The following is a 14,106-nucleotide window of genomic DNA, read 5'->3' on the forward strand; positions in this document are numbered from 1 at the left end:
TTTATCTTGTGTTGAAGTTTACTTTCACCTTATGTGACCAGTTCACTTTTTAGACACATTGTCCACGGATCACTTCTGGACTGCAGTGTCATTGTAAAGGGTCTTTCGATATGCTATTTTTAAAGCTCGTGTCTTTGAAGAACCTAAATGAATTATATTTATAGCATGCTTTCTATCAAGAAAATTCCTTCTAGTTTGGTATGGCAATGGAGCTAAAAGAGCTATTGTCCTTGCCCTGCCTACTGATTTTTGGATTGGTAGTTTGTGTCAGACAGTTGTTTTCTAAACATGGGGTAATGCTAAGATAAAATTGATGCCGATATACCGATCCAATCTCAAATCTCGTTCTCTCTTTCTATCTATCCTTTATTTATTTATTTATTATGGAGAGGGGATAAAATCTCAAATCTCTTATGGCACATCTATGTGAATTCTATCATGGATTGAGATTCTGAAGGGTCTTGCTTCTTTAATATTCTGTCCTCTTTTAGGGTTTTTCCCCCTTTCTTTTTTGGTTTTTCTTCTGTTCGGGGGATGGGGGGTTGGGTTGGTTAGAATTTTTTTTATATACATGTTTAGCTATGTAGTTATTTAACTTATTTATATTAGCGATTTAAAACACGTCCCAGTTATATTGTATATTTGTAGTAGAGTTTAATATTTACAAACTAGGCTAAATTTTGCATGAATTTCGTTTTCGTTTAACCTATAAAAAGTTTGCTTTTGTTCTTAGACTATTGAATTACTACACTTTCTGTTAGGGAAAATTTTGCAAAGTAGTGTACTTTTAATATTCATTATTTAAAAGTGACCATTTTCAAGTTATTTGAAAATCTAACATCTTTTTTAAAATTATGTTTTCAAAATATGATTTTAGTTAACTTATAATGCATTTTAAGTGAAATTATGTTTTGAAAACACAATAATAACACTTACACAAAGCCTGTTTGGATAGGCGTTTGTGTGGAGCAAACGTGCATTTCCATAAGAAAACACGAAATACACATTTGGCCTCACGGTTTTCAGGAAAATTCGTTTTCCAAAACAATGAGAAATTGCGTTTTAAAACCGTATGTCCGACTAACTTTTTATGAGAACGCTAGTTTCAAACTCATGTTTTCTCAACACATATGTTTTAGGTGTCTCAATACTTAAAATACCCTCAAGTATTTGCTTGATAACAAATTTATCAGCCTAGAAAATCCTCACTTGTATTTGATCTGACACTCTAGCACCTACAACTTCTCGGCACAAGTTATTTTGTTAAAAAGAAGATCATGCGACACACGCTAGAAGTTGTAAGAATGAGTTCAATGGTGAACTTTGCAAACTATTTGGTTGAAAAGAGACCCACTGCTCTCTCTCTCTCTCTCTCTCTCTCTCTCTCTCTCTCTCTCCACTTTTTGTGCGTGGTTGATATTGAATAGCGACATATATAATACTATTACTTTGTTTAGCCCTCTATTGAATAGCGACATATATAATACTATTACTTTGTTTAGCCTTATAGTGGGGGTCATATATAAATAAAATAAAATAAAATAAAAACTTTGCAGTGGGGCACAGCCGCACAAAGGAAGTGATGTTACTATGTAATTGTGTTAACATATTTAGGCTGCGTTTGTTTTGGGTGAGGAAATCATTTTTCGTAAAATAGGCTGTTTGGTTGGTTTTAAAAATAGCATTTTCTGAAAATCAATTTCCTTTGATCGTGTAAAATATGGCTTTGACCCAGAAATAGTTTTACAGTTTTATTTTACCTTCAAACCATTTCTGGAAAACGCAAAAGAGGGAGAGAACGAGAGAAAGAAGAGAGAAGGAGAGCTCGCCATCGCACCAGTCCGACGATCGCACCAGTCTCGCGCCGATCCTCGATCTCGCCATCGCACCGGTCTCGCACCGATCGCAACACCGAGCCATCGCACCTTGCCCTTGCACCGTGCCATCGCCTCCGCTCGATCTCGCGATCTAGCCTTCGATCTCGCGATCTCGCCTTCGATCTCGCACCGGCGAACCCAGAAGCCGTCGTTGATCGAACCTCGAGCACCGCGTCGATTGAACCCAGAAGCCGTCGCCTTCGATCGTCTTCGATGCGAACCCGAACCTAGAAGCATCTAACCGGATTTGATATTTTTTTTCTTTAGTTTTGTTTCTGCTTTTGATTTCCTTGCTGTGATTTTGAAAATTTTTGTGATAAAATTTGTTTGGATTGTGAGAAAATGGCTGAAAAAATGTGAAAAAATTGTAGGAAAATAGTATTTTCAGAATAGAACCAAACACATGAAAATATTTTCTACACATAATTTTCATAATGCAACCAAACACTTGAAGCTATTTTCCTTTCCTGAAAATAGCATTTCCGGAAAATAGGCTATTTTTCGAAAATTATTTTACGCCAACCAAACGGACCCTTAGCAAATTATTATTATTATTATTATTATTAATTTTAAAATAACAGTGTGGGTGTTAAAAACTATTCTAAGACTATGTATATAGAAAGTATCTTAGGGATGGTGTTTAAATGACAGTCACAATTTATTTATGTAAAAAGGTAGGAAAACAATTCCACAATGGGAAACTCAAACAATTGATTTAATGACCACCACTTGTATTTCAATTGAAACTAGAATATTACAATAGGAAAAACTCTCTTTCCCGAGGTGTTGCACTATAACAAATTAGAAGTTCTCTCTATTTTTCTCTCTCTATCATTTTTATCTGATCCCCCTTCTCTTTGCCTGTTTCTTCCTTTATAAAAGCATGTTTTTTGCCCTTATCTTTCCAACTGTCCTATCTCCAGCCGAATTCTTAGGGATATTTTCCATCTTCTTTATTGGTTTCATCTCCTTCCTTATCTTGGAACATGACTCTTGGGGGTGTTTCCATTGTTCATCTTGTCTCATATGCATTCAGTGCAATAGAGGTTAGGAGGAGATCCCCTCGTTAATGCGGAGGTAAAAATCTTTGTCATTCTTATGCATCTAGAAGATTTCCTGTGGTCCAAAGTGCCAGCTGTAAGTACGCCATGGATTATCCGTGTACATTTCCTCGGACAAGACTTTGCTCCATGTATTTTATTGTCAAATTTGCAGGAACAATCCGTAAGGATTCCCTTGGCCTCTTAGAAGCTCGGGCCAGCCTTATTCCACTTTACAAGGTCTTCTAAGTTATTGGGCCTTACCTTAAGTAGATGGGTCTGACCCATTCCACTCCACGGGTCCAACAAGTATTTGGGCCTCAGGTCTGGGTGAGGACTCTTCCACTCCCCACAAACAGTATATCCCTAACATCAAAATTGAGCCCGTTTTGGTATTTCTTCTTAATAAAAAAAAAAAAGTCTTTTTTGGTAATTTGCATCCACAACAAAAAATTTATTTCCAAATCGCAATTTTTAAGAATTCAGATCCTCTAGATTTCTTGGGGTACTCTATCAATAGATTTCTTTAAATCTTAACCACACTTTAATGATTTAATGATCTAGATTCTGTCATATCAGTATTCCACTAACAATATTCTTAAAATAATAAAATAATGTTGCAAACAAAACAATTAAGATTATTGTTAGTGCAATACTAATATGACAAAATCTAGACCATTAAATCATTAAAGAATGGTTAAGATTTAAGGAAATCTATTTAGTAGAGTACCTTGGAAAATCTAGAATATTTGAATTCCAATTTTTACATGTTTGACCAAACGTTTAATTGTAACTTTCAAACTTGTGTTTTTAAAACGCACATTTTTAAAATTTTATATTTTTAAAACGCAATGTTCAAAATCAAAACTGCCTATACAAAACCCACAGTAGTGATTTGAATACACAATTTTTTTAAAAAGAGGCTAGATCACCAATTCCAAAATAATGCCAATTTAGAATTGTTTTTAAAATAATATTTGTAAGGACCCAATTTGAATTGAGTGCTGGGTTTTCAGCCCAATAAGCCCAAACAATAAATTTATAGAGTATGGGCTCAAGAACTAGTACTGTTTTGCAGGAAGGGTTCTACTCATCAAGTAACAAGGGATACTATTGATTCGCTCTATAAGGAAAAACTCTCCTCGGCCCTCTTTCAATTGGTCTGTTCTTCTCTCTCTCTTTTTCCTTTTTCTTTTTCTGGTCAGAAGTCCCCTCTGTTTTCTTCGTTTCTACATTATATACTTCGTTTCTTCCCTTGTTTCCTTTGTACACGTGTAGTTCTATACTATTCAGGTATCACCTCCACATTAATGCGGCCAGAGTGTTAGGTGGACAGCATTTAATGAGGAGGTGATAGACTTTAGAAGATATTTTCTACCTTCTCCGACGCCTCTTTAAGCTATATCCAACTTCCAATTCAGCTACAACCTGGCAGAATCTTTCAGTCAGTACGAAGGTTACCTTCACCTCGGACTTTGGCGTCCTCGGACGTGCGCTATACCACTGTATATAACACCTGTTTATACCTTTCATATCACCTATTTGACGTGAATAAAACTTTTTTAGGCTGTCCTCGAACATATGCGTATCCTCGGACCGGGCCTTTGGGCCCTGGGCTCAATTCTGAGGGCTACTATACCTTTTTTAGGTAACAGGCCCCACAATATTATTTTACAAACGTTGATCCTTTTGTTATAAAGCTTTTAAAATATTTGTTTTTTCATCCCTAATTTTTTTTTTTTTAATTTCTCTCGATATTTTTTCATAAAATTTTGGAAAATTTATATAAAAACTATTGAAAAGAGATCTTAAAAAGATTTAGTGATAAAAAGCAAATATTTTTAAGTTTAGTAATGAAAGATGTAATTCACGTCAATTTTAGAGGCAGAAACAATATTTTAGAAAAATAAAAAGAACAAAACGCATAAATAAATAGGTTGCCTGTACGTAGGAATAGAACTCTGAGCGTTCACGAGTTACAATCTGCGTCGCTACCCAAAACTCCAAAACCAAATCCAAATCCAAATCCTAGCCTTATACTATATTCCAGTCACAGTTCGCGCACTATATATACTCTCAGCCACTTCAAACCTCTGTTTCGTTTTGCGGAGAAACAAAGAGAGAGAGAGAGGTTGGCAAATGGAGGTAATTTGTTCAGGTTTAATCCGATATTTGTGTAAATCCATGTTATAGTAGGGTTTATTGATGGTTTTGCTGTTAGATATTATCAAATTTTCACATTCTTGTAATTATTGACACATTTGGTTTTTTTTTTTTTTTTTGGGGGGGTTTTGCATGTCTCTGATAATTTAATGAAGAAGGCAGGGATGAAGATGGAGATTGAAGAATCCATGGAGTTGGAGGACCAACTTCACAAGCGATTCAAGCCAAACCCATCTCTACTGGCAACAATGGAGTCCGTCACAGAGCCTGCAATGGACTCTGCGATGGAGTCCGTCACAGAGCCTGCTGTGGAGTCTGCAATGGAGTCCGTCATTGAGCCTGCTATGGATTCTGCAATGGAGGCCGTCAAAGACTCTGCAATGGAGTCCGTCACAAAACCACCAGAGACCATTTGGAAGTCCATGTAAAAATTGCTAATCCTTAAACTACTTTCACTTCCTTTTTTATGTTTGGTCTAATCTCATTGTAACGTTAAATCACCGCTTATTTTTGTTTTGGTTTGGTTTGTTTTTATTATTGCTAGACGTGACCGGGTATTACGATCATCAGATTTACCCCTTACTTCAGAGAAAGGTGTGAGCCAATTAAGTTAGCCAACTGAAAATTGGATCATATTTGTCTATCTCTATCTCATATCATCCTTTATATTGATTAATTATTTCAGGGTATGACGTGGAATATATCTTTTATCCTTACTGGACCAACAGTGACCGTCTTCTGATAAAAATTAGTCAGACTGGACTTGATCTAAATGAGGTTGATAGGGAGTTTGCTAAACTGGTGCCACCACCACCACCAGAGGAGAAAACCAACCTTGTTCTTGTGATTTGCTATTTTGACGACCACCCGGTACGTACTATTTTCCACATTGTCACATTGCCACTTTCCTTTTTATGAATACATTTAGGAAAATTAATTTGATTATTCCTGCATTTTGGCCATTAATTCTTGTGTATTGACTTATAGGCATTCATTTACATTGTTGCTTTGCACAATTCTTCTAAAGATTTTAATGCCATAATATGATGAAATCTAACTTCTTTTTTTCTTTTTTTCCGTAGGAAAAAGGCTATACCTTTGCTTGGGTTAGAGATTTCTCAAGTATGATTTAAATAAGATTTTTTTGGTTTTCCTCACTTTTTAATTATTGTTATCTTAATTTCTAACTTAGCTCAGATTTTTTTTTTCTTTGGTTGCCCCCCTCATTGAACATTTGTAATCTATAGATTTTGATTTCTTGCGTGGTGATTATACTCTCCTTAACTTTGACGTGTGTTGAGTTTATGGTAGGTCTTTATAATACTGGGAATGCTTGTGATGAAGATGATTTGAGTGATGATGACCCTGATGAGGCTGAGGTTGATGACCCTGATAAGGCTGAGGTTGATGAGGATGAGGGTGAGGATGAGGGTGAGGATGAGGATGAGGATGATGGTGATGATTTTCTATATGTAGTTAAATCTAACAGGGATCCTTTTGATAGAGAAGATGATAGTGGTGACAGATTTGGGTTCCGCCGCAATTATGAGAGAACTTTAGCAGCGCGTGTCAGAAGAGCGATGTCGAAGCGAACAGAGTGTAGGTACGTTTTTGGATTCGATTAGCAGAACAATTCCAGGAAGCATTGGTGGAGGGCTCTTTTGAAGGCTAAATTGCTAGGTTTACGACGGATGGATCATTGTCTAAGCTAACAGCAGGAGTTTGGAGATTTTATGTATTGATGATAGGAGGAAACCACTTTGGCAGGAAAAACCAGTGGTAGCAATGCAGATCTTTAATATATGTCCCTAAATTTGTTTTCTTTCATGTTTTGGACTGGGCATCTTTAGCTTCAAAATTTCTGGGAATACCTTCTTCTGTTTGAACTAAGGTCCTTGTTATGTTATAACTACTTTTTAAGTTCTACTTACTAGTTTGGTAAGTGATATTATTCATCTCATTGCAAGCATCTCCTCAAATTATTATTTGAAATTGTGAATAGTTTTCTTTTCTATTTGTAAACGATAAAGCGATTTCTTTTATTGTTTTTAATACTTATTTAAAAACAAAAAACGAAAGTAGTTTAACATAATTAACCTAAAGGAAAATAAGTCTGTAGAAGTGGAAATTTTGCAACCAACTACAAGACGACTTTGAGTGTACCTTCTGTTCTGTAATAACCACTCAATTTAATTAAATAGCAAAAACCAATTCACCTAAAGTCGGCCTATGTTTGTTAGGTTCGGGCGGCTTGGCCCATATCAGAATATAACCCAATCTGGAAACACACAAATATTACATATATGGCTGGCTGAGTTTCTGCCCAACTCAATACTAATCAACTTAAAGTCCAACCGAAAACAAATCAGCCCAGGGAACCCATACCTCATTAAAAGTCACTCAAAATACCCATCAAAGCAAAATCAGCCCTCAGTAAAATCACTGAAGCCTAAATCGAAAGCAACTTGGTCCAGAACCTCCTAAGATTCAAACCTATAAATGAAGGACCCAAGCCCTCGCAGGGTATAAATATACAAATAGCATTAGTTTCAGACTTTCAGTAACATTTTTTCTCATATTTTTCTCTTTTGAATGCAATATTATTTAATAAAATAAAATACTACATTATAAGTTAAACCCTTATAACTTTGTCGTGTTTTCAATTTAGTCCTTTATATTGAATTTTTTTAATACTTTTAACTTTAATCCATTTTTAATTTAGTCTTGTTTTGTAGTTCTAATCCAATCTTGGCATTAGTTTTAGTATTTTTCACTTTCACCAAATGACGATTGGTATACTTAACTCACCAAAACAATACATATTAGTCGCAATGAGAATGGAAGTTAAAGGAGTTCAATGAAAAAAAAAAAAAAAAAGGGGGCTTAAAGGACAGAGTTGAAAACAAATCAAAGTTAAAAGGGTGTAATTTACAAGCTACATGAACCTGGTTGGGAATCTTTACTTCATTATTGGGCATGGATAATGGATCAAACTAAAACAATTTCCAATCCAGGTAATAATGAAATTTCACAATAGCACTTTCTAGCTCCCAATATGATCAACAGACAATTGGGCAGCAAATTGAGCCAATTGAGACTCCTTTCAGGAACATACATCCCATATTTGAGATGAGATTGTAGGGAATGGCCTTAGAAAAATCGTCCTAGTAAATAAACCATTCGCTCAGACAGCTCCGCACCTACAAGCCTCATGTACCTATGCAATTGGGCTTCCAGGTAACTCCTTTCACTGGAATCAAAATCTCGCTGTAGATCCTAAAGAAAAGAAGCAACAATGCCAGAGTGAGTGAAACTGTAAAGACGGGGGGTGGGGGGCAACGACAAAAGAAAAAGGTTCAACTAAATGATAATTCCTTCAACTGGATGCAGGTTTAGTTCTACATAACAATATCAGATATCATATAACTTTTTAGCGTCCAGCTTCTGTAAGTAGAATTTTGGAATGACACCTATCTAGGAGGAACACTGGAAACCAGCAACACTGGCAGCCATTATAACTTCAAAATAAATGAATATGATACTGACTACTTGATAAACTTAAAAAAAAAAAAAAATTAATAAAGAAAAAATCTCTTTAATAGTCAAAATTATAAGCTGCTGCAGAGTCATTGATGCACCTGCAATGACTAACGCATACCTTGTATCTCAAACGAGAACCCTTCAGCCCAATTAGGATATTACTGATGTCACCATCTTCTATTTCAACAGATCTCAGACCACTGCTTTCTGTGTCTGATTCATCATTGAGGCTCTCATATTCATGATCAATCATTTCATCCTCTTCACACATAAAAGGATCATTTGAGTCTTGGTGAATGTCATCATATTGCACTTCCTTGACATTGTCAGACATATCAGGTGGTAACAACTCTCCGTTTTGTAAATTGGCAAAATCTGATAAGACTACATATGGCTTTTTATCAAGCAAAGGTCTGGCAATATCAAAAGAAATCCACCTGGAGATATGATTTATCAGCTTGTCAGCCCAATTTAAATCTTTGATAGCCACAGAGACAAGCAAAAGTAAAAGAGTCCCACCTAATGCAGCCAAAAAAGGAAAATAAAATTCATCGACAGCATCTAGATTGTTTAAAGTTAAAAATTTCTCTTCCTTGCATTTGTTTGTTCGTTTTAAATGTTTTAGTTTAAACATGGTTTCTAGATTAAAAAAACTTACCCAAAAATGTTAGCTTGATATATAGCTTTTATGACAAATGTCCAGGGATTATAAACAAACTTTTCTTCTCTTATAGATATTGAGGCTAACCAAAAATAGAGTAACATCTAGATCAAGGAGTATAGTGTTAGTCCGACAATATGAGGTTTGGAAACCAAGTTTAAGAATTAAAGATTGGAATGGATGGTGATCCTAAATAACATAACGAGATAAAATAGAACAGGGGATTAAACAGCTGATAGATAAAGAAGAACTTACTGGTACCGAAGAGGGCAGAGAAGCTCAGACGGGTGATATGCCGCTTTATATCTCATTTTGCTGCAGGAATGAATATAATAGCCAAGATAGTAATATTTAAGACTAGGGCAATGGATTTGATTCTCTCTCACCCAACCTATCTCTTGCAGAGCAGAGTACTTTCCTAGTGAGAGGAAGGCAAAGTCTGGGTCCCAGAACAAATATTTACTTGACAAACATTTAGGGAGGATATCTATTACACCAACAGCAACTAGCCTGCCATCAATCAAATATTGTTGATGGAAAGAACCAAAGCCACAAGGAGGAACAGTACCATCACTAGTTGGAGGAACAAATACTAAGGGGGTGTCAACCAAAAACCTCCTGTATGAGCTTTCTGTGACATGATCTGGTGTATCATCATGCACTTTAATCTGATATTTTTTATATAAAGCAAATTCTTCTTCATCAAAACTGGACCTATTCAGACGGATCTCAAGCGTCCGCTTTTTTGGCGGAGATTGTTCAGAGCTCCTCTTTAAACAACACTTTTTACTTGGACAACCTGCTGCAGCTTCTTCCAAAACTGTTTTAACTTGAACACTTCCATCTGATGAAGATTGCTTGTTAGAAGAATAAAAATTTATGTGTCCATTGCAAGCCTTGATTAACAGACCAGAAGTTTCTGCCAGCTGACTTAAAGAACTTGTCAGTTTTTCTGCAATAGCTTTTGGAGACAACTCATTTTGTTCTGCAGAATGCCTAGATAGTCTTAACTGGTCGTTATCACATGATGGTCCACGCCTTATGGTGGCTGCTATTTGGAATGCAATATTGCTGGTATACTGGAGATCTTCTGATTCTTCAACAAGTAGCTTCCTTTTGGCCTGTAAAACCTTTTTGACAGAAGCTTTTGGCAATTGAATATCCAAAGGAAATACCCCACTTTTCATGCATGTTTGTACCACATTGTCAATTTGGTCAGACAAATAATGCAATATCTGTTCTGCTTCACTCTTCTTTTCACTGTTATTGGACAAGGATTCTTCTGTGGACAAGTTCAAAACTTCATTGTCAGCACGGTTGCATGAATCCTTTGAAGTATTTGGATCCTTCATTAGCTCGACTGGTTTCTTAATATCCAACGTGCCATCCAAAAACCTAGGCACATAAGGCTGTCAGTGCCAATATGGAATGACATTCACAAATTTAGCAACGTCAGCAAATTACCATGCTCATACTGAAGGTGGATGTTATCAACCAGTCCACAGTCTACTAAAATTTATAGGAATTCACAGATAGAAAAGAAACCCCCATGGTCTAATATGCGACATAATTTAGAAAACATTCAAAAAATTAAGAGGAAAAAGGGGGGAGGGGGGTTGCTTATAAGATGAGGTGATTTTAACTTGCAAAGTTGGACTCTAACAAAGGACTGAAACTAGCCCTCTCACCTTTTTGGGCCATTCATGAATCATGATGCCCATCAATTAGTTAACTCAAAATTTTCTAATAAAGTCAAATGGATCTACTGTCAATATCTTCAGTCAAAGTAGAGTACGAAAACGAGGCTGTTAACAGTAAAAAGTATTAAGTTGCAAATGACTTAACAACCTTGAACTTAGATTTACCTTTGCAATCGTCTAGACACTCGAAGTTGCTCCTTAGAATGAACAAAATCAGCTGCCCTCAGACGAATAGTATAAGCAGGGCAGCATGTTCTTTCCATCTCAGGTTTGTACAAGAAGGAGCCAGATCTTCTCCATCCCCGGTCAAGAAGATCTGCCAAAGGACCATTAGAAAAATGACAGGGCAATCAAGATAAAATTATAATGCCTGAAATATAAATTAACAGAATGTCTTACTAAGGTTGCTGCGCTATGAAAGCTGGAATGTTAAACCAGAAAATAGAAGTGAAAAGAAACATCATGAATCCCCTGGCAAATGTAATGACATCGATAAAAGAAAAATAGAAGCATAGTATATGAATCTGCACAACATCATCACTCTCGCTCAATGCCCTACTTATTTAGGGCAAGAACAAAAGAAATTATTCAATAAAGCAAGTCTATAAGGTAACAAAACCAACCATATTTTTACTCTGAGCCCTACTTATTCTTATTCAAACATACATGAAGGTCTTTGGTAGTATCACCATTCAACACTCACCAGGGCCTCCAGGGATTAAGGGGAAGGCTTTGTAGATAGATAACATTAGAATTGCAATGGCTAACAATGATAAGGACATAATACTCAACTGACTGAGACAGCACGAGGTGCAATCTCAAGTCCTATACATATGTGCGAAATAAAGAATGTTGATTTTGCCAAATAGAGCAAGGAGACAATACAACCAACCTTGGTAGTCATAAACCGTAACGCTATGTGCCCATAAACCTGCAAAATTAGATCAATGGGAAAAAAGAAGGAAATAATAAATATTGCATCGTATGTTCATGGTTGTTTAAAACACAATGAAATATAAGATAAAAAGTCCACCCACACACGCACATGTATGTATATGCTCATGTGAGCACAACTAGTCTAGCTAGCTTCCAAAATCCCAATGATGTTACTTTCTAAAATGAAACTTAAACCTCGGGACAACTATTATAGTTAGGTTTCAAGATTTTGCTGGTGGCACATTCAGAAATGGAAGACAATGAGCCCTGACTCAAATGACACTTCCTCCTCCTCCCATAAAAATGGGTGGATGGTAAGATTGTCAATTCGAAAACCTATTAAGTGCACGAGTAACTTAGAAATAAAATAAATTCTGAAATGAAACTCAAACCTTCACACACACACACACACACACACACAATTCCGTCTTTCAATTGATTGCACATGTATATATATAAAATTCCGTCTTTCAATTGATTGCGTTTTTAAAGAATTAATCGACACGAGTCTCTGCCTATGTTAAAAATTCTTTACAATACATATCAGAAATGAATTAAAGACCATAATAAGTTAGAATTTTGAGGGTCAAAACTAGCTCACAAGGACAATTGCGCAAACAAAACCTCGTTGACTTTCACAAATTTCCTCATAATAATCATAATTATAACAATAATACCCTGAAAACTACCCCAAATTCAATAAAATTAACACAAATGGTTCAATCTGAGCTCACAAGAAATGAACTAATAATCCAAAAGTGCGCACATAAACGAAGCAATCGGTAAAAAAAAAAAAAAAAATTTGTATAATAATTAAGCAAAATAATGAAAAAATTGAAGAGAAATACGAGACGAGACGAGACGGACCGTGAGAGATACTGGTTTGACCAGAGGATTTGCAATAGCCACAAGAGCTTTTGTGCCTTCCACAATCGACCACAACGCTCTCCACTCCTGCGCTATTATTTCTGCTACTGCTACTTCCATCGCTCCTCATCTTCTCTCTCTCTCTCTCTCTCTCTCTCTTTGTGCTCTCAAACGACGTCGCTCGTTCGTTCCGTCCGTCTCTCTTATAGCAAGTAATATCGCAGACCGGATCACCGGGCTTAAAGTGATCCGATATTTTTACTTATCGTGTGTTATTTATCTGTTATGAATAAAATAGGCTAAAATGGCAATCGATGCACGGAACTTATAAAGTCGTAGGGTTCTTGAACTTTACCATTTGAAATTTTAAAATTTAGATTTTATCTTTTAAATTTTTTATTCTGTTTGTATCAGCAATCCTTTTATTTATATTTTTCGTTAAATGTTACTTAAGTTTGTTATATTGATTTAGTTCATCTAATAAAAGTATAAAATAATGTCAAATCATTTTTATTATATTGTATCCCTTTTAATTATTTATTTACTTCTCACTTTTAATCATTTAATTTTTTCAGACTAAAAAATGTTGTGTCATCATTTTTTTGAACAAACGAAATACACATGATAAGTTTACATAACACGTAACAAAAAATATAGACAGAAGAACTATTGATGTAAATAGAATAGAATTTTAAGAGTAAAATTTAAAGTCTAAAATTTTATAGCGTAGAATTTAAATAATTCTGAACTATAAGGATGTAGTTTTCAATTTAACATTAATTAACATAAACTAGGATTTAGAATAAGGAGGGTTTGGAATTGGAAATTTGGAATAATTTTGGGAAGGTATTTTTGTTTTTTGGGTCTCACATATTCGGAGAATGATGCCAAGACAAGAGTAGTGGCATATCTTTAACTTTTAGTGCAATTTACAGGGCATGTCCGCATGTGCTTTTCTTGTTGTGCAATATTTTCAGTCATGGTCGTGTCATTGATTCATTATATTGTGAGAGTCACATAAAATGGTCATAGTACGGGTCCTATTGATAAAAAGAAATGATGTGGTCATCCACTCAAGTTAGTTAGAATGAATCAATTAGCTGGATCATTTTTTTGGAATAGGTTATTTGACAGTTTAACTAAACCATGTGCTTCTTCTCAACAAAAAAAAAAAAAAAAAAAACTAAACCATGTGCTATGGTTGGAATCTTTAGTCAAAATCTTTTACATCCTATAAAAACAATTGATAAATTAATAAGAGTTGTTACCTTTATGATATTTTTTACAATACTTTTACAACAAATTATAGGTAATAAGTTCTT

At 35.3% G+C, this 14,106-nt stretch overlaps 2 protein-coding genes across 5 annotated transcripts; one reads left to right on the plus strand and one right to left on the minus strand.

Moving 5' to 3' along the window:
- The first annotated feature begins 4,853 nt into the window (after window positions 1-4,853).
- LOC111990624 (uncharacterized) lies at window positions 4,854-7,122 on the plus strand. Of its 2 annotated transcripts, none has more exons than XM_065774374.1 (6): window positions 4,854-5,062; window positions 5,236-5,504; window positions 5,625-5,674; window positions 5,766-5,950; window positions 6,163-6,202; window positions 6,392-7,122. In XM_065774374.1, the coding sequence occupies exons 1-6, from the start codon at window positions 5,057-5,059 to the stop codon at window positions 6,703-6,705; spliced, it is 864 nt and encodes a 287-aa protein (XP_065630446.1). In that variant the 5' UTR covers window positions 4,854-5,056; the 3' UTR covers window positions 6,706-7,122. The 2 variants fall into 2 exon arrangements, with proteins under 2 accessions (XP_065630446.1, XP_023878179.1); XM_024022411.2 differs by having other exon boundaries at window positions 5,239-5,504.
- Window positions 7,123-7,973: 851 nt separating this feature from the next.
- Window positions 7,974-13,085, minus strand: LOC111990619 (arginyl-tRNA--protein transferase 2). Of its 3 annotated transcripts, XM_024022405.2 has the most exons (6): window positions 12,785-13,085; window positions 11,874-11,912; window positions 11,147-11,297; window positions 9,537-10,676; window positions 8,739-9,057; window positions 7,974-8,356 (listed from the first exon to the last, which is right to left on the minus strand). In XM_024022405.2, the coding sequence occupies exons 1-6, from the start codon at window positions 12,912-12,914 to the stop codon at window positions 8,231-8,233; spliced, it is 1,905 nt and encodes a 634-aa protein (XP_023878173.1). In that variant the 5' UTR covers window positions 12,915-13,085; the 3' UTR covers window positions 7,974-8,230. The 3 variants fall into 3 exon arrangements, with proteins under 3 accessions (XP_023878173.1, XP_065630459.1, XP_065630460.1); XM_065774387.1 differs by lacking the exons at window positions 11,874-11,912; window positions 12,785-13,085 and adding an exon at window positions 11,381-11,431; XM_065774388.1 differs by lacking the exons at window positions 11,874-11,912; window positions 12,785-13,085 and having other exon boundaries at window positions 9,537-10,690; window positions 11,147-11,242.
- Between the last annotated feature and the right edge of the window lie 1,021 nt (window positions 13,086-14,106).

This window comes from Quercus suber, unplaced genomic scaffold (genome assembly GCF_002906115.3).
Source record: "Quercus suber isolate HL8 unplaced genomic scaffold, Cork oak 2.0 scaffold_7, whole genome shotgun sequence".
NCBI lineage: Eukaryota > Viridiplantae > Streptophyta > Magnoliopsida > Fagales > Fagaceae > Quercus > Quercus suber.